The following is a 20794-nucleotide window of genomic DNA, read 5'->3' on the forward strand; positions in this document are numbered from 1 at the left end:
CTGACAAACCGTCTAGGAGGAGTATGTTTAAATTGATCATATGGCATCAGTATAATTGTCATTCTTTCTGTTGCCAGTTGGTGGCGCTATGTCAAACATGCATTATGGGCATGTGAATATTATCATTAACATGGTCTTCAATGACCTGTGGAATTTAAAACATTTCAAGCCATGCATGGTGAATTATGACACATTTATTGTTTATGTGGAAGGGTATGAAAATTAATAATTTAAGCCATTTTAGTCAAATTACAACATATCAAAAAAAAAAAGCTTCACAATTTATAATCAGGAACAGCTCGGCGTCATGTATACCAACTTTGACATGAATCGGATCAACCGTCTAGGAGAAGTATGTTAAAATTGATCATGTCCACAACGCACTAAATCTCAATTACCTCACTTCCTGTGGGCGTGGCTAATGGCATGTTAATACAAAAGTGGTTTGTTTTTGGGAGTTACATACACCCACCAAATTTGGTGTGTGTATCTAAAACTATATGCCAACCACAAGTCACAGTGACATAAGGGGGCTTATGGAGTTCCTGGGCGCGCCGATTGCCAACTTTTATCCCTGTCTATTCACTGTATCACTTGATGTGTGTGCCAAATTTCATGCGTTTTCACCCATGGGAAGCACCTCTTTTGGCATCATGATTAATCACATATTTCATCACATGTTAGTCTGCAAAAAATCCCAAATACCTTACTTCCTGTTGGGCGTGGCTAATGCATTGTACATACGAAAGTCGTTCATCTTGGGGAGATACAGACACCTACCAAATTTGGTGTGTGTAGCTGAAAGTATATGCCCACCACGGGATCAGTCATCTAAGGGGGCGTAAGGGGGCGCTAGCGAGTCTCTGGGCCATACCCGGGGCCAAGCTTTTTTAGCTAGCTGCTTTGTGTGACACCTGATGTGTGTGCCAAATTTCAAGACTTTTCGATTATGTTAACCACCTCAAAATATTTGCCAACAACGGGATCAGTCACCTAAGGGGGCATAGCGAAGTCCGAAGGCCTGGGCTACCAGGGTCAAGCTCTTCTTGTACCTAACTGCGATCGTGACACCTGACGTGTGTGCCAAATTTCAAGAGTTTTCGACCATGTTAACCACCTCAAAAACAGGAAAGCAAAAAAGTAGAATAACAATAATAATACTCGATAATGATAATAATAATAATCCTTACAAAAACAATAGGGCGTTGTGCCCTTCGGTGCTCGGGCCCTAATAATAATAATAATAATAATAATAATCCTTACAAAAGCAATAGGGCCTTGCGCCCTTCGGTGCTCGGGCCCTAAATAGGCCTATAATTCTTCAGGTCACTGGGCTCAAGGTTAGGTTTCTTAAGTAAAGGTTGCACAATTGCACGTTTAAAACCTGAGGGGACCACTCCATTGGTTAGTGAGTGATTAATTATGGCCAATACAAGAGGGCAGATGATGGTAAAAACTTCTTTAAAAAGGCGTGCAGGTAAAACATCTAAGTGGCATACATGTATGTTATGTACATATCTGTTATATATTTGTCATATTGAATATCCATATTTATTCTGTTTTATTATATTCTGTTAATACACTGCATATATATTTATATTATTATTTCTACTATTATGTTACTGCTACATCTACATACATTATTTTACTTATTGTATGAGATAACTGCTAATACACTGCACATATTTATATTTAATTCATATTACACTAAACCACCTTCTGTAAATCAACTGTATACTACTGTCTACATTGCACTATATTTCTTGACCTGTCTCTGTATATATTTCATCACCTTTCTATACTTTGCATTACATTGCATGCATACTGTAGCTACATGAATTACAGCTAAGATCCTTGGTTGCTATGAAGGCCAGTCGTTCTAAATGGATGGTTGCTATGGCCAAAGGCCAGTTATATCTGCCGTTGTCAAGCGGGCATATCCTAACCTTATCTTATTTGAAACATCTCTATTTTAGCCTACTTCCATACAGTGAGTCCCATTAAGAAGTGGCCACTTCATTCGCGCTTACCGTGATTCACGCAGCAACATTATTAAATTAATCTGTCACCATATGCCTATGCCAACGTTTGCAAAGAGGAGAATCTTTTAATTTGATTCACAATGAAACGTTACATTTAATGTACATGTAAACAATGAGTAGGCTAGTTTTGGTTGTTGTTGGTGGTGCTACTGCATCCCTTAGTTATGTCTACAATGCAAAATTGGTCCCTTGTGATTGTTAGACGCATTTCAAAACATCGCGACGTGAAATGCCACCACAAAACATTGTTTGTGAATCGGTCTCATTAGGAGTCCTCGCTTAAGCTGTCACAGACTCAGGCACTACTTTTAGGGCTAAAATGCTTCCTGAATTACTCTTAGTAAAAATAGGAGTCCTAAAGTTACGAGTGACGAAGTTACGAGTACAAGCATCACATATCAAATGACCTTGGCATTACGCTAAGCAACATAAATCTCAAAGTTACAGCAACATCTCCTCCCTATGACCTAGCTAGCTAGCTTCTAGCCACACAAGAAATGAATGATGTTAAAATCTCCACTTAGCATTCTAATAACAGAAGGGGCACCATTTATGTGGACCACTACAACATGACTCATTATGTCTGTAACGTTAACTGTATAAAACACTTACTTTCATAAAGGAAGCACACCATCCAGCACATACACATGGAAACCGATATTTTAGGTAGCCTACTTGGCCACGAACTCAAAACGTGCACTTAAGAAAACTTAAGAAGAACAAAAAGTGTGCTTTGCAAGCACACTTAATGAGGCACACAATTCCGAGAACATGTGACAACAAAGAACGTTTACCCTGAGGTTCATAAAAAAATAAATAAAGTGCTATTAAAAATGAAAAAGGCTACTTACATTCTTGATGCTTGTATAAAAAAAGGGGAAAAAACTGACCACAATTTATTCCATTGTCTTTTTAGTGCACTGTCACTGTCGGGTCTTAGGCCTGAAGGCCTACAGGTTATTTGCCAAAAACACAAGACAGTCCACATTTGAAGGGCCCAGTGATGATCTCTTTTTATTAACTATATTCCCAGCGGAGGAAAAGACGCATTCAGAGCGCACTGAGGATCCGGGGATGGAAAGATCCTACATATTTAAGCTTAGCGACTAACTTGGTGGGCACAATGGTGTTAAATGCCGAGCTATATTATAGCGTGCTTAATTCTCTTTTTATATATCCAGGTGAGAGGACATGGGATATGGCATCATCAGTAATCCTATTTGGTCTGCTGTAGGGGGTCTAATGAGCCAGGTGTGGATAAACAGATAATGACATCTTTGCTAAAGGTAATGCAATATCAATTTGGTTTGGTTTATTTATGGATATAGAGAGACAAAAGGATCCAAGGGATAACATGTAAAAGTGATGAACACTTTTTTCAACATGGTCCCTGATGGAAGAGAACACATACATCCCTTCTAAAGGTAAAAAAATAAATGTAATAAATAAAATAAAACAATTACACATCAAAAATACCAGATAAAACACCATGAGCTACAAAGCAATAAATACCCGGTCTCCAGTCTAGAGTCTATTTTCCCCTAATGATCTATTTTTTCCACAAGTAAACCCTAACTTTATGTTTAAAATCCCTTTTCGTTTCTGCCATTTTAATATTCAGTGGAAGACTATTCCATAAAATAATTATTGTGTAAAAAAAATATTTCCTTGCTTCACTATTCACACATGGCACCTTACATGAACAGACACTGGTCCTAGTCTCATGGGCATGTTGAATGTGCACCATCAGAATCTGAAATCCCAAATACTTTGGGGCTACACCATTCATGATATTGTATGATTGAGTTTAAATGGTTTAACCTTAAGCTTTACAGGCAGGAATTCTACCCTCTTAAACTCATTTATTCCAACATGATACCTGGAGGGTTTAGACAGTATGAAGCGGATCATATTGTTTTGCATAACCTGCATCTTATTTTTCATTTTCAGTAATACCTAGATATGTAACAGTATCCTTTGCTTCAATTTCATTTTCATTACATGTTACTTTTAGCACAGGTACCTTTTGTAGCTTACGTCTGGTGCCAAATAGAATGCACTCAGATTTCCCTAGGTGCAATGACTATGTCTATTGTCTGTTAGCCACTCTTACATTTTTCAGCTCTCCACTAAGAGTGTCTTCAATTGATAAATGTCTTTTCCAGACACTAGTAGTGAGGAGTCATCAGCATACAACAACTTAAATTTGACTGCAGCTGGCATGTCATTTACACAAATAAGGAATAACAAAGGGCCTAATATCGAGCCTTGGGGTACTGTCACACGGAGCTCTTTCGGTACCAGGCACCAATGCACCACACCACACACAAACACCTGACTCCACCATTACACACCATGCATGTTGAGCTACTGCTAGTTACCAGCCAAGCTAACTTTGTGGGTGCACACACAAGTTGTTTGTAGTAGCAGTTGTTCATAAAAGTACCTCATAGTTAATAATCACAGACATGGGTATCAATATTGTCTTTAATAACTTATCTGAGCGTGGTGAGTGGGAGCCACGCTTGTTTGTTTGTTTGTCTTCTCTCTCTCCGGCCGCACTTCCGGGTGACTAAAGGACCCGAGCTGTGGAAGCCAGCTGGCTTTGTAGTGCCAGCCTCGTTATGATCTGTGATTTCATCCAATTGTTAATTAAGTGTAAATTAAGAGTTGTGAAGAAATCAGGGTTTTGTAATGTGAATGGACGTGTTGTAGGTAAAATGTGTAACCTTTTGGCTATTTTGAAATCTTGCCATTGTTTTGCAAATGGGAGATTAGTGGGGTTTTGTATGTGTACAGCTGTTTGGGGTTAATTGTAGGGGAGGGGCTTGTGGTATTTAAGACCTCAGAAAGAGATAGCTGTCTCTCTGCCCATTTTCATTGCAGTCTGGTTTGTGGTGCTGGGCTGTGCAGTTTTGCTCTTCAGACTGGCAAGTTTTTCTTTTCTTCTTTAGATACATTTTGTTTTTCTTTTCTTAGTTCATAGGCCTACAATATTTTGTACAGTTGGGAAACTTCAACTTTATTTTTGGTCACTTACTCACTTTTGGAGAACCTTGGACTGTAAATAAAACATTCCTAGCACTGGAGTTGCAAATCTTGGCTGAGTCATCATTTCGTCACAGAACCCATGTGACAGGTACACCACAAGTTATTTTCATGCATTCAGATAGGACTATCAACAGCACAAATTTGATTTCTTTCTGATAAGTATGATTTAAACCATTTTAAGGATGCCTGCCCAAAACCCATGCATTACAATTTGGATAAAAGAATAGACTGGTCCACTGTGTCAAATGCTTTTTGTAAGTCCAGTTCACTACAAAAAAAAGTAAACTCACAAAAATTATAAATATGGCCAGTAAAATCATACTGAACCCCCAGAGGCAGCTGGTGGAACTGTACCCAACACACACTAAGAGGAAAGCCCTACAGATAGTCCAGGATCCTTTACATCCACTACATCACACTTTTGAAAGACTCCCTTCAGGAAGAAGATAGAGTACCTACATCAAGCAGAAAATGTTTTAAGAAATCTTTTATACCATCATCTATTAATTTGCTAAATCAATATAATTTATGAGTTTTATGATGAACTGATTAACTTATATTATTTACTGCATTTTATTGACAACTTCTTTTGCACATTTCCATGTCTCCATATGTTGTACCTGCTGTGTAGTCTTGTTTGTGCTTGCTATATGTCGTATCTGCTGTATAGTCTTTGTGTGTGTTTGCATTATGTTGTTATTGTTGTACCTGCTGTGTAGTCTTTCTTTGTGTCCGCTTTATGTTGTACCTGTTGTGTAGTCTTGCTTGTGTGTGTTACAAGTTTGGTGGGGCCAAAGACGAATTTCCACAGTAGTGGACAATAAAGACCTCTAATCTAATCTAATCTAATCTACGTGATTGATCTTAGACCAAACAATGTGATTGATCTTAGACCAAAAGCCTTGTTGGCATTTGTTTTTTTAAAAACGCTTTTTCTAGACAGCACTGACACAACTGACTACATACAACAGAATTATTTCCTGCACTGTTTCCTTTCCACTCAGGTATACTTACAATCTCAACTGGTGCAATGCTTCTGACCAGCTGCTGTAGAAGAGTGGCATCACAGTATGGGAATTTTCGAATGCACTCACGTATAAACTTCTCCTGATAGAGAGGAAAGCCATCTCCATCTCGTCCTTTCAGAAGGCTGGAATTACAATTTTGCAAACAAAAACAAAGACATTTCTTTCATGGCATAAGTCATGGCACAGAGTGATTGCAGAATGCATTTCAAGCTGAATGAGCAAAGTGCCCCCAAGTGGCAAATGCTTGAATGATGTGAATAAAGATAGACAAACCATGTCAGAGGATAGGAGGAAAATGTGTTCAGCATCTTGCAGAGATGTACTATGGATGACTTATTTGAAATGGGTAGACTTTTGGGTAAACTTCACTGTCGCACGCACGCTATTTGTTTATCCAACACTGGCTTTGTAAATGACGATGTCCACAGACAGGTAGAATATGTTGCATTATTTTATGAAAGTATGATGTGCGACATCAGATGCAAGTCATATTTGTAGTTTCTTATGTCTCATTCCATCGAACTACAGATCCGCTACCCGATCTGACAAACTTACATAGTGCGGTTATAGCCGAACAAATTCTACTTGTGACAACAGTCCTGCTTATAGTTGTATTAGCTGTCCATCAGTCAGTAGCATTAAATAAAGCTTGGAGAAGGACCTATTGGAAATAGCGTGAAATTTTAAACTAAGAGTCTACTTAAAGGTTGTATCAGCGATTGCAGGCCGCAAAAAGGCCCAAACATAAATGATCACATTCATCTAATCTTTCCTAACGATCCGCTAGCTGTCTGTACCATAAGCAGGCCGTCAAAAAAGCGTCTCTGTAGGCAACCTAGGCTCTGAGATCTGTACACAAAAATAATTTCTACCAACAGGGTTGGCAACCCACTCAAAGGCAAAATAAAGTATTTCAACCAATAACCGAGGAGATGCGCGTTTAGGAGAGTTTTAATTGCACGGGAGGGACTAGCGAGCTAGCTCTCTGTTTTGTTTAAACATCAACAGAAGTGACGTATCCCCGCTATCGCTGATACAACCTTTAATATCCCGGGGACAAACCCTCTTGAGTTGGATCGTGATTTATATCAGGGGTGGCCAAACTTTTTGGCTCAAGGGCCACATTGGGTCTTGAAAATTGGCCGGCGGGCTGATTGGAGTAGCATAAGGTAAATTAGATCTGCTGCAATGGAGATTACAAAGAGTATCATAACATGCTGTTTTGACATTGACATTGTCAATGTTCTCAAAAAGGAGTGTAAAGCAGTTTGCAGTAAAGTTAACCACAACATTGTCTATCGCTGGAAAAAAATAGCGAGCAGCCTATGATAACCTAATTAAATGCTCATAAATGCACGCCAGTATGTTACAGTATGGACCATATATTCACTCAACGTTTTTTCAGTTGTTTCCACAATATTACCCCCTGATTAGCTTTAATTTCGATGGCTGATAGGCCTACAGTACGTCTGCGACAGTCCCAACATTTAGTAGCCTAGAAATCTAGACGCACCCTAGCGGCAGCAAATGTAATTTTCTGCCCGGGCTAGTCTAGCAACTCTCTGTTGGCTTGCGAGCTGGAAAAATTAAACTTCGATAGGGTCAATCGCATCGTGTATAGAGACGTTAGGCGGGCTTAACATAATGATTGATGGCAGAGTTGCAACGGTTTGGCTTGAATTCCCTGCTACTTCAAGACAAAGAAGATTGATGTTGCTGTTGGTGAAAAGCGTGACACGAATTAAGCTTTTTTTAAGAATTTGAAAGACAACCGATTATCCCGCCCCTCGGACTGACCACTGCCAACAGTGAGTGCCCAGACCCTACATTTTTATTGTGGGTCTGGCTCGTCAGGCTAAACATTTAGCACTATAATCAAAGAATCCAAAAGTGAATTAAATCCCGAAGCAAACTGAAAATCTTCTGCTTTTAATATAGCCTATCGATATGCTGCTCCAAACGACACGCAGTCTCACGATAAAACTTGCTATTGTTTATGAAGGTGTTTTTGTTATTTTATGAAGAGGCATCTGGCTGTTTTGTTTATGTTTGTTTTGCTTTCATTAATGGTTTAGCTCAATCTTATCAATGTTTAATCTGAAAAGCACTTTGTATCAAATTCAGCAACATTACCTCTTGATGAGACCATCCAACTTGTCCTGACGGTCTTTCATGAAGACAGCACATTTCTGAAGCACACAGCTGATGTAGTGCATCTTCATAGCTAGGACCTCATTCATGTCTTGCTGCTTCACACACTTCTCACAAATCAATTCCATCACATGACGGCATTTCTCCAGTGCTTCTGGCTCCGCAAGCATAGGGTTTTCTTGAACCAGCAACACCATCTGACATACACAGAGCAACACCAAGTACAAAAACACTAATCATACCACTGCAACAAAACTGCTATATAAAGGAGAAATCCGGATAATTTTAACATGGAGCTCAGTTGATCATGTTCACGGAATGTTGTCGGTCGAAAAAATCTTGAAAAAATCAGTGCTGTCTGATGTGAGTTAGCTGGCTAGAGGCTTAAGCAGTCAAATTGCCTATAAGCTGTGCTATGAGGGCATGTACTAAACTGTACGTTTGTGACACCACTGTAGCTCTCATTTGGAGCTTCCATGTTGTTACAGTCATTAATATTAATATATAAACATTGCAATGCTGAATGCTGAAGCGTTATTTTGGACATAAACTTCACGTTTGGTTTCTGTGGAAATGGGAAAAGGCATGAGTTCAACTTTGGTATGGACTAAAGATGCACCGATAGGTCTGGTGACCGGAATTGGATGATTTTCACGTGATCGGCCATGACCGGCGACCGGCCGGTCAGTCTGAGACATGCCGATTATATGCCGGTCAAATGCACTCGCCTGCTGCAATTGTAACACCCAGCTGAGTTAGCAAAGTTTGAAGAAGCTAGCAACCAGGCCAACACTCAGGGCTGGACGTAGGGCTACACAGAAAGCGCTAATAGGCTACTGAGTTTTTCAATGCAGCGAACGCTGTGCTTTGCCATATTGCGTGTAATTTACTAAGCTGTCACTTCATAGGCTACATAAACATCGCTCATCACCGCCCATTCCTGCCACTAATTGCGTGCCCAAAGCTGAACCACAAGCGCAGCTGAACGGAGATAACTGATTGCGACATTAAAAAGAGTCAAAGTTTTGCGATCATAGGCTACATGAAAATAATAATTTGGATTTAAGTTTTTCACCGCAAAACAGACGTGTGCTGTTTTCATATATGGTGGAGCACCTAATCGCTATTAGCACTTCTCCTCACCGGTGTTTGCGTGATAGCCTACTCCCACTTTTCCCTCGCCCTCCCATAAATTCATCAATGCATATGAAAATATGTTCCATGGTAGCATGTTCAAATGTATCATGAAAATTGTTCTTATATCTTTAGTTGGATATTGGATGTGAGAAGAAAAAAATGGATGTTCCATAACAGTGCATTTATATTTGTAGTCTGTGAAATGAATGTCCCACACTGTATTTGGCAAAAATTCTGATGTGGTACATGAAAATTTAGCTAAAAATGTGGACAATGCAATCAAGCATTTTGGACGATATATTTGCACAAGCTGGCAGAATAGGCAACATGCCGATGTGCGTTATTTGGAGACTGTTTTGCGAGACAGAGACTGAGTTTGCTGCTGATATTCTGGGGATAGGCTACAACATAGCCAATGTAGGACTTCAGCCTTTTAATATATTTGCATTGCATTGCATTGGATCAGTCTTTTTTTAATTTTTTTTTTATTAAATATGTTTATTGAAGGAAACATTTATACAGGGAATATACAGGATAACAATACAAGAGATTTCCCTCAGGATTTTCTGACAGAAATTCAGCAACAAAACAGCAAAAACCTACAAAGCCTAAACCCCCCCACCCCCCCTCAAACAAAAAAAAAAAAAGAAAAAAGAAAGAAAAGCCAGCTAGACAGAAAAAAGTGATAATGACAGTCAACATAGTGCACAAGACATATTCAGGAAAAAGAAAGATAGAAAGCTGCACACTCAAGAGCTAGGGGTGTCACCCTGGGCATTATTAGTTTCACACGCTTCTGACCATTTGTCCAGCAGAGGCTGCCATATTCTTTGGAAGATCCTTTCTTTGTACAACATCTTATAGCGGAGTCTTTCCATGTGAAGTACATTGCCTAACTCTCTAAGCCACTGCTGGAAAAGAGGGCTGGTGTCTGACTTCCACTGTTGCAAAATGAGGCGAACAATACCAAAAATGATGTGTAAGAGTCCCTGTTAGTTGTTATTGTGTGTTTTTGTGTTTGTCTTGCACACTTATTACATAAGGGGGAAATGTTAGGGTATACGGCATGGAGCCAGGTTTTAGAGTAATGGAGCCTGTGGACTACTTTAAACTGTATTAAGGAATGTCTGGAGTTTATAGAGGTGCTATGAATTCTATCCAGAATTCCCTCCCAAACCGTTCCTGAAATCTCCATATTAAGTTCCTGCTCCCAATCATTCTTCAACTTATCAGTGGATACTCCTTCATGGGCCAATAGGATACCATACAGGGAGGAAACTGTGCCTCTGCTCCCTGGTACAAGACGTCTAAGACTATCAAATGTGTTGTGTTTGGGCGTGTGTTCGTATTGTGGTATATGAGTCCTGATATAATGCCTGATCTGGAGGAACCTGAATAAGTGTGTGGACGGTAAGTCATATGTCTGTTGGAGATTTTGAAATGACATTAGGTTTCCTTCAAGGTACAGGTCCTGTATGAACTAAATATTTTTGGCTTTCCAGATGGAAAAGGCTGGATCCATCAAAGCAGGGGGGAAAGCATGATTGTGACAGATTGGACTGTCTATGTAGACTAAGGGCAAATCAAGACAAGATTTAATTTGTTTCCAAATTCTTAAGGAGTGAAGTATAATTGGATTTTTTATATAGAGAGGTGTCTTTATTTTTGCAGGGTTATTAAGGAGTGCTGGGAGGGAGGTGGCACCACATGCAGATATTTCTATCTGAAGCCAAGAGGGCACATCTTCTTGATTGTAGTGGGCTGTCGGAAACCTTCACGCCAGTGAAGTATTGCATTCAGATTGGCTGGCCCAGTAGTAAAGCTTAAAAGTAAGGTAAACCAAAGCCTCCCTCCGCTCTACACTTAAACAGGTGTTTTTTGGATATTCTGGCTAGTTTATTGTTCCATAGAAAGGAGGATATGATAGAGTCCAGCTTTTTGAAGTAATAGAGGGGAATAAAGACAGGGATACTCTGGAAAATGTATGAAAATCTAGGAAGGACAACCATTTTTATAGCGTTGATGCGCCCGACCATAGAAATGGGCAGTGTGTTCCAAAATTGAATATTCTGTTTCAATTGTTGTATTTTGGATTCCCAGTTACTGTTGAGTTTTCCATGCTCCCGCGTCGCAATGATACCCAAAGTTTTGAATTGGTCTCTTGCTAATTTAAATGGAGCGGTTCCCAGAAAGTTTAAGTCCACTCCATCAGATATGGGCATTAGCTCACTCTTTCCCCAATTGATCTTATAGCCAGAATAATGGTGGGATAATGGTGGGATGGATGTTTTGGGGTGTGACAGGAATAGTGTGATGTCGTCTGCAAAAAGGGATAACTTATTCTCTATGCCATGAAGTTTGATTGGGGCTATCTCCTGGTTCAATCTAATTTGACTGGCTAGGGCTTCAATGGCTAGGTTGAATAGATAGGGTGAACACGAACATCCCTGGCGGACGCCCCTGTGAAGACGGAATGGTTGGGAGAGGTCACCATTAGTAAGTATTGAGGCTTGGGGGTGAGCATAGATCATTTCTATCCATTTAATAAAGTCTGGACCAAAGCCAAAGTATTTCAGGGAAGTCAGCATGTAACTCCATTCAATATAATCAAAAGCCTTTTCGGCATCTAATGCAATTACCACTGATTCCTCCTTTTGTTTATGGTATATAATGTTGAATAGACGACGTAGGTTGAAATATATATGTCTGCCTGGGACAAATCCGGTCTGGTCGGGGTGTATCAAACTGGCTATGTATTTACAGAGCCTGTTGGCCAACACTTTGCTGAGTATTTTTGTTTCCATCTGGAGGAGAGATATGGGACGATATGATGCCATTTCCAAAGGATCCCTGTCCTTTTTAAGGATCAGAGCAATGTTTGCACTGTACAGTGAGGGAGGCAGTTCTGTGGTTTCCCTAGAATGAGTGAACATGCGCAGTAACAGAGGGGCCAGATTAGATGAGTATCTCTTGTAGAATTCAATGGTGAACCCATCGGGGCCGGGGGCTTTATTATTAGGAAATTGAGAAATAGCAGTTTGGATCTCCTCCAGGGTTATGGCAGCATCCATCGCTTTGGCCGCTGCTTCGTCTAATGTGGGGAGTTGGCTATTGTCTAGGAAGTTGTTCATTTTCTGAGAATCAGTAGCATTGACAATAGACTGGTACATGTCCTCATAAAATGAAGCAAATGCCTTGTTTATCTTGATTGGATCTGTTGTGACGTAACCTTGATGGTCTCTTATTTTATGAATAGCGCGTGTAGCCTGCGAGTGTCGCAACTGCCTTGCAAGGAGTCTGTGGGGCTTGCCTCCCAGCTCAAAGTAATTTTGTCGAGTTTTTACAAGTAATTGGCCAACTCTTTGCGAAAGGATGGTGTTATATTCATATTTTAAGTTGGTAATTGTTTCAAGAGTGGCATCATTGGGGTTATTTTTATATACAACTTCTTGAAGAGAAAGCTCATGTTCTATGTCTGAGTCTACTGCCTTCCATTCTCCTTTTACTGGAAACATAGGCTATGACATGTCCCCTGATGACAGCCTTTAGCGTTTCCCACAGAATGGAGTCGTTGACATCGCCTGTATCATTGTCTGTGATGAAGTGAGAAATCTGTTCTTGTAAGATGTTAGTGAACTGCTCATCTGAAAAGAGCGTGGGGTCAAGGCGCCACTGATTGCGTCTAGCTCTAACCTCCCCAATTTTTAGTACCATGGCCAAAGGGGCATGGTCTGATATCATAATGGGTTGGTATGTTACTGAGTCCACTAATGCTAACAGTTTAGAGTCCATTAAGAAATAGTCAATGCGGGAGTATGACTTATGCACTGGAGAGAAGAAGGAATAGTCACTTACAGTTGGATGCCTCAGCCTCCATATATCAACTAGATTGAGGTTCTCAATCAAAGTGTTTAGGCGAATACAGGAGTTTGATTTTTGGAGGGAGTTAGAAAACTGTTTATCTAGAAGAGGATCTAACACGCAGTTGAAGTCTCCCCCAATTACAATGTTAGTACTTGAAATGTCTGGAATTGAGTTAAAAACCTTCTGAAAAAAATCAGGGTTGTCAAAATTAGGTGCATACAGGTTGACCAGTGTTATAGGGACAGAATTTAGGGTTCCAGCCACTATTACAAACCTACCGTTGGGATCAGAAATGGTAGTGGATTGAATAAAAGGGACATTTTTCCTAATTAGAATCGCCACCCCCCTTGCTTTAGTTGTGAAATTTGCTTCATATAGTTGATCTACCCAGCTGACCTTAAGTTTCCCTTTAGCGGTGTGCTTTATGTGTGTTTCCTGAAGAAACATTATATTTGCAGAGAGGGACTTCAAATGTGCAAATACTTTAGCACGTTTCACAAAATGACCAAGGCCCCTCACATTCCAACTAACCAACTTATAGCCCCTAGCTTGCACCTGAGTTGCAGAAATGTTATGTGCTATTTTCTAAGTATGTAAAGTAAAGTAAACATGCACTGTCACAGAGGAAGCAAAAGTAACATATATTAGCTGGCAAAGAAAAAGAAGACCCTAAACAATAACCCACCCCCTCCCATCCCTAGCCAGGAGACTACCCAAAGGGTAACTCCAACTGCTGGAAGGCATCTCTTGGGCTCTCGTGTCTCGAATTCGCAACCCACCAAACTGTACAGTATGCCCCATAACTTACAGTAAGACTATTAATAAACACCTTTGTAGAAACCAACAAGTTTTAGTTGTAAAACCCCTTCCTACGTTCAGAGAAATGCTTAAGCCATCAGCGAGTCTAAGACCAAAATGTCATTGTAAAGTTAGTTTGTGCAAGGTTAGAATAACCTGTTGACATTTGCTTACAAATGAAATTGAAATGGTGGCAAAGTTAACACCCAGTTAAGAGTAGCCTAATCACAATAGTGATGAGGCACATATAGAATAGACTTAAGAATGCCACATCAGGGGAAAAAAAAAAAAAAAAAAAAAAAAACCTTATAGGCACTTGCTTATAAAATATGTATGGTAAAATATGTCTTGTCTTCACCGTGGGATAGTGAGAAACGTAATTTCGATCTCTTTGTATGTCTGGAACATGTGAAGAAATTGACAATAAAGCTGACTTTGACTTTGACTTGACTTTGACTTATTAAAGGTCCAGTATGTAGGAAATAATGTAAAATAAACTGTAACCATTCAGAAAATGATCACCATATGTTGTCAGAGAGTAAGGAAACACGATGAATTGACGTAATGGCTTATTTGACAACATTACTCTAACCCGTAAAACCCATGAAAAAAATGAGTTACGGGGTGGAATCTCTTGGAATTTTCGTTTATGTTTTGAACGATTCATTCTAGAATAGCGTATTAATAATGGGCTAGCACGTCCTCCTATTTGGGTTGCCAAATTAGCAAAGGCCAACTGTCAACAGCTGTCAGTTGTAGTCATGAACGCCTACGAGAGGCAGGCAAATTTACAAAATTAAAACAAGAAACAAATTAAGTGGACATCGGAGGAGTTTCCTGATATGGTGACGTCTTCGTCAAATGAAGAATATCAAGTCTGACGCAGAGCTGGCCATATTTCTCCACAACAGGTAGCCAGCTAAACTTCATCTGCATCGGTGACTTCAGCTAAATATGTTACGTTGGTTAGAGAGGTATTTTTTGTTTTCATTGTTTCCTTAATGTGTAGCTGGGTCATGGTTGGAGAAACGTTAAAGCAGCTGCAGGTCAACTAACGTTAGCTAAGTCTTCATTCCATCTGGCAACCCAGAAGAGGCTCGCGTCTGGTAGTCTTGAGAACGTTCACCAGTGTTTTGATTTTGGCCTACAGAACGTTCGGTAACAATCCTACAAATCGCACCTTTAAACAGGTAACTTTGCTGCAAAGCCTACAAAACCTAACCGCCGGCCGTTTAAAAGTCAAACTCATGGCACATAGGACAATCCCCAAATGGGCCCCGACTCCCAAAGTTCACGTCGGGGCTGTAGTCCTCAAAGATGTGTATGGGATCGCCGCGATACAGGAGTCTGCCCCTCATCTTGCGGGATTCGCGAATCACCAGGTCTCGAGTTTGGAACTTGTGAAAGCAGATGACGACTGATCGAGGTTTCGCGCCCAGGCTTGGCTTGGAGGTGAGGGCACGATGGGCACGGTCTAATTCTGGTGTTGAAGTAAGAACTTGTTCCCCCAAAACTTCCACCAGGAGGCCGGCGAAAAATTCTGTGGGACGGGCGCCCTCGATAGACTCAGGTAGGCCGATAATACGTATGTTATTCCTCCTGCTTCGTCCCTCCAAGTCCAAGACCTTAGCTTGTAACTTAGCATTCTCATTGGCTAGCACTGAGCAGCTAGTCTCCAAAGCCCCGATACTCTCGCTGACTGCATTGGCATTAGACTCGAGGGAAAGCACCCGTCTTTCCTGGTCCTCTACCTTCGATTGAATTGTGACCAATTTTGACTCGAGGGTTGAAAACGCAGGTTTGAAGTTGGTCGAAAGGGCTGCTCTGTGCTCCTCAAGCATGGCAGCTATGGCCTCCATATCCACGCGGCCAGCAGCTGTGTCATTTTTGGCAGCGATTTCGTCCTTTTTCGTACCTCTGCTGGGTTTTGTGGCCATCTTCTCATTGAGGTCGATCAGTAGGGGGTTAACAGTTATTGGTGTTTATTCGCCGGTGTGAATAAAAAGGAGCTGAGAACTAGAATTTATATAGTAGGTGGGAGCGTGAAGTAAGTGTGGCTACTCCATGCTCGCACAGACCGGAACCCTGCATTGGATCAGTCTTTCTAGAACAGGCAAGAGCTTTCTAGCCTCACGTCAGCAGCGCTGCATCACCCATATACATTAAAACAACCAGCGGATGGTGGGCGGGTGCGGTTTTGAAAATTGGTCAAAAAACTTTGGTGCTGATGGATGGTGGATGGATGATAAGTTTTGCTATGCAGTTATGGTTGAAATAATAGCCCATCAGCGCATCTCTAGTGTGTGTGTGCCTCTCTCTCGCTCAGAGGGGAGGGGGAGGCCGATCAAGCCTTGATTCTAAACTCTGTGGTGGATAGGATCTACAATTAGGTGTTAATTAATATTACTACGCTAGGTCGAAGTACTGCCAAGTGCTATTGCGCCACACATTGTAGTTCTCCCATTTATGCGCTTGGGAAATTGCCGTTTAATTTTGTTTGACCATAGACATTTTAATCAACTACTCTTGTAACTGTATTTAAATCGGGAAAACGTGGATGTTTTTGATTACTTCTACGTCTGGCTACGTCTGAGCCCACTAGCATAGCAACATGCTAACACATTCGCGCTGCGCACCAGAGTGTTTGAGTGCACGTACCGACACGGGAGAGGTATGACTCAACTCGTGAAAGTTAAGGTAAGAACATATATTACTACTGACATTGGGTGGCGTGTTCCTTTAACATGTTCTATTAAAGAAAATATAGAAAAAAACTATTTGTGTGTGCTGTAAAATGGTTAGAAGAAATGAAATCGGAATCGGCTAAAATCAGTATCGGCAGGTGAAACTCTATGAAAAATCAGAAATCGGAACCGGCCCAAAAATTGCAATCGGTGCATCTCTAGTATGGACTTTATGCTACAGGAAGAAACGGAGGGAAACAGGTAGACTGACAGAGGGTACAAACACAGGATTTATACTGTTCCATCACAACTATTGGTTGAACATGCACAGTGATGTCATGTAAGGACCCTGTTCATAGCACTTGTCTTGACATTTTGAGTCTGTTAGGAGGCACAAAGGTACAGTTTAGTATGCCCTCATAGCACAGCTTGTATGCACTTTGGCTGCTTTAGCTGGTAGCTGGCTAACTCACATCAGACAGCAATGATTTTTTCACGATTTGTCCTACCAACAGTATTCTGTGAACATGCTCAATTGAGTTCGGTGTTAAAATTGGCTGAATTTCTTCTTTTAACATAAAATGTACATATTCTAGTTCAATGCACTTCTTGTCAAATTTAGTTCCTTACAGTCTGTCTATTCTATGTGGACTTAGAAATGGGAAACAAATAGGCTCGGACTGAACCATAAGTGGTTTGTCAATTTTACTGGGGAGAATGGTCCAATGGTAGCATCCCTTTACCCGTACACTACTAACCATCACAGACATATAAAATGTGGGCCTTCACCTCCCACTGTTGCAAGACACCTTAACCATGGCATTTCTAACTCTACAATTCCATTTGATCCCCGCCCATCAAACACAGATGAGCCAATGGCAGTCCAGTAGCTCCGCACAGGCAGACGCACTCCGACAACTTCAGTACACGGCTCCATAGAAATGCATTGGGAGTCGTGATTTTTCTCAGGTTTTATGGGATTTATAATGATAAAGTGAGTTGAAAAGGACAACCAAATGACACGTGCGGGACTAATGCAACACAAATACACAGAATAATGGCTTTTAATCTTGCTTTCTGTTATAATGTGTAATAAAGGCTATGTTTCTGTTTATTTGCAGTACCATGTTCCTTACAGTACATGACATGACCCAGTGTCCTTGTTACATGCATGCAAGTCTATCTAGCACAGCTAATATTAATATCAGTGAATCACACTCGCCTCCCATCTAAGTTTGTCACTTGTCATTTTTATACATGTGTCTCCATGTCACACTGGAGTCTTTTGAAAGAGTCTTAATGAAATCAGGTCCGTGGCTCTTTAAAAGAGCCTCTTGGGCTGTAACTTTTACAGACAATGTACAGTGGGCAGTGCTTTGACTTGGCCAGCTTCACTCGCGGTCCGCGCGTGTGATCACGCAACTTTAATTTGTATTTTTCCAGTGAGACTGCAACAACCCAAACAACCGGTAAGATGACTCAAGTGAGCAGGGTGTCTCGTACAAACAAATGGAGCCTGGAAAACCCTACACAGACTTCACTACAGACTTTAGCAGACTGGTTTAGAAATAATTTAATAGCCAGAAATATGCCTGCCCTGCCCTAATAAAGAAATATTTGGTTAACTGCGAGTGAATCCCGTTTGCAGCCGTAGAGAAGAAACATGGGACAAATTAAACATTCTGGTTTTCTCCGAGTGCAACGATGATAGACAGACATCATTTGGACAAAATATAGAGCATATTAACCTCCGTTGCTCAGCCAAATGCCTTCCTGTTACATCCTGTTATCATGGAGTTACAGGCGATAAACGATTTTTGATGGTCACAAGTTTACTTCATTAGCGGTTTATTATTTTTTATTTTTTGATTATTAAAGAGTGTTTTTCATTTAAAGGTTTGACTTCGTGCTTATTCAGTAGAGCATTTAGTGCTCTCCCCAATCCCAGACGTTCACATTGCATGTTTGTTTGTAATGGATGCAACCGCGAGATAGGCTATGCGTTTGACAGCAATGAGTGGTTAACAGACATGAACCAAGACATATAGCCCAGCAGCAATCTAGGGACTGTTCGGTATTTATTGAAGGGGCCACCGGAGGAATTTTGAGTGCTTCAGTTGCAAGTTGCATGACCCTCTCTTTCCTGCTAGAAATTGTTCAATGACCCTTCTCCGCCCGCGCCACAGCCACACACTGTGATAACGTTCTTAAATCAATCTTTCCCGTGAGCTTGCATGCTACCAGTCCTTCCTTTTCAAATCTGTTGCGCCTGTTTGCACAATTTCACAAATAATCATTTGTGATTAATAATATGACAAATAATCCCTGTGCACGGCATGCCAACTTTTTCCGTGTTTATCATATTTTAACTTTCCCCCGCTGTCTTGCCGTTTTAATGTTTTCCCGTAGAATATCCCATATTTTAATACTCTCATAACAGCCCTGCCATCGGGCCTGTCTCTGTGTTGCCCTGTTGCTACCCCTTGCCCTTCCAACGAAACAGATGTCTTCAAATCATCGTTTTCCTTGCTTGAAGGCGAATTTAGAGTGATGTTAACCTATTTAAGTTTAGCGGCATTGATTGTCGTGGAGAGCACGATTCATTGGCACTTGCATGTTCGGCCTTATGTCTACGTGCGCACCTGAGGCTACTCAGCTACAAGAGAAAGAATTTCCCCTGTTTGTATGTTCACTGCAAGTTGGCCTACCATAACTTACCAACTCTGCACTGTAGACCCTAACTGGCTATTTATATTTTTTCTGTGAAATAAGCAAATGTATTTGTTCAACTTTATGAAGCAGAATTACGCGATAGGCTACTTGGAACATAATACATTTGACAAAGGACAGATGTATGTTGCTAGTGACAAAATATTAACTTTCAGTGTTTTTACGATGTCTGTCATGGGGAAGTGTTTTTCCCCATGCATTTATTCTAGGTTACTGTCAGTGACTGCTGTGAGAGAAGCGGGTTCTGTGTTTTCGTTCATGTCAGTGACTGACGCAGAGAAGCGGGTCTGTGTTGTGTTGCGTTAATTTATTTTCATTGGGCATACCGTGCGTGCCGTCCACAGCTCTTCAGTTCTGACAAAGCCAAAATTACTCCTTTTGAAACAATGAGTGCAGGAAGCTGGGCGTTTGTATGGTTATATTGCTTTGCGGGGGGATCCCAAGCAGCTTTCAGCCATAAGGCTACTTTGAGAACATTTCAATTCACCTGACACTAATATTCAAAATGTTGAAAACTATTTCGGCCTATAAAGCAGTTTAATTAAATGGAATGTTAGTTGTAAACAAACAAGCTACTTGGTGAGGCTTGGCCTCACAGATGCGCTCGTGCCTTAGATGGCAGGAAAAATCTTCACGATAGGCCTATTAACTAACCACCCGATTCACGTTGGCTGGGGGGAAGGGGGGCCATCAGACATTTGTGCCCAGTTAATCCGTCCCTGCCCCCAACAAATCACACCTTCCCACCTCTGACAGCTTAAAAGAAGTCAAGAGGACTCCTTACTCACAGACCTATTCACAAACCTGCGGCATTTTGCCATGTTTTGAAATCCTATGCAGCTACAGGAGCTGTACAGGGGCCGTATTCACAAAGAATTTTAAGGCTAAAAGTAGCTCCTAACTGGCGAATTTAGGAGCAACTCCTAAAAATAATGGGCGTGTCACTCCTAACTTTAGGACTCCTAATTTTTTCACAAAAAGTAATTCACGAAGCATTTTAGACCTAAAAGTAGCAACTAAGTCTGAGACAGGTCGAGAGGACTCCTAACTCACTAAGACCTATTCATAAACAGCTTTTTTGTGGCATTTTACGTTGCGATGTTTTGAAATGCGTAGCCAATCGCGAGGGAACAATTCTTTATTTTTTTTTTATTTTAGGCAAGCCTGCATTAATTTATTCATTCATTCATTCAACCTTTATTTATTCTCGGAGGGTCACTGAGGGAAGCCCTCATTTTCAATGAAGCCGAGATTACAGAAGCGAAGCAAAGCGCTCCACAAACAAGACAACATTCGAGGCCTTTGTATA

At 40.8% G+C, this 20794-nt stretch overlaps 1 protein-coding gene across 1 annotated transcript in view; it reads right to left on the minus strand.

Moving 5' to 3' along the window:
- The window catches only part of ankmy2a (ankyrin repeat and MYND domain containing 2a), a 107344-nt gene that overhangs the window by 25673 nt on the left and 60877 nt on the right, over positions 1-20794 (minus strand). Inside the window, exons 6-7 of the mRNA XM_048260735.1 lie at positions 8255-8469; positions 6108-6243 (exon numbers count right to left, since the gene is read on the minus strand). Coding sequence (XP_048116692.1) covers positions 6108-6243; positions 8255-8469 — 351 coding nt within the window. The remainder of the gene's footprint in view (positions 1-6107; positions 6244-8254; positions 8470-20794) is intronic.

The sequence above is a fragment of the Alosa alosa genome, chromosome 13 (genome assembly GCF_017589495.1).
Source record: "Alosa alosa isolate M-15738 ecotype Scorff River chromosome 13, AALO_Geno_1.1, whole genome shotgun sequence".
Classification (NCBI taxonomy): domain Eukaryota; kingdom Metazoa; phylum Chordata; class Actinopteri; order Clupeiformes; family Clupeidae; genus Alosa; species Alosa alosa.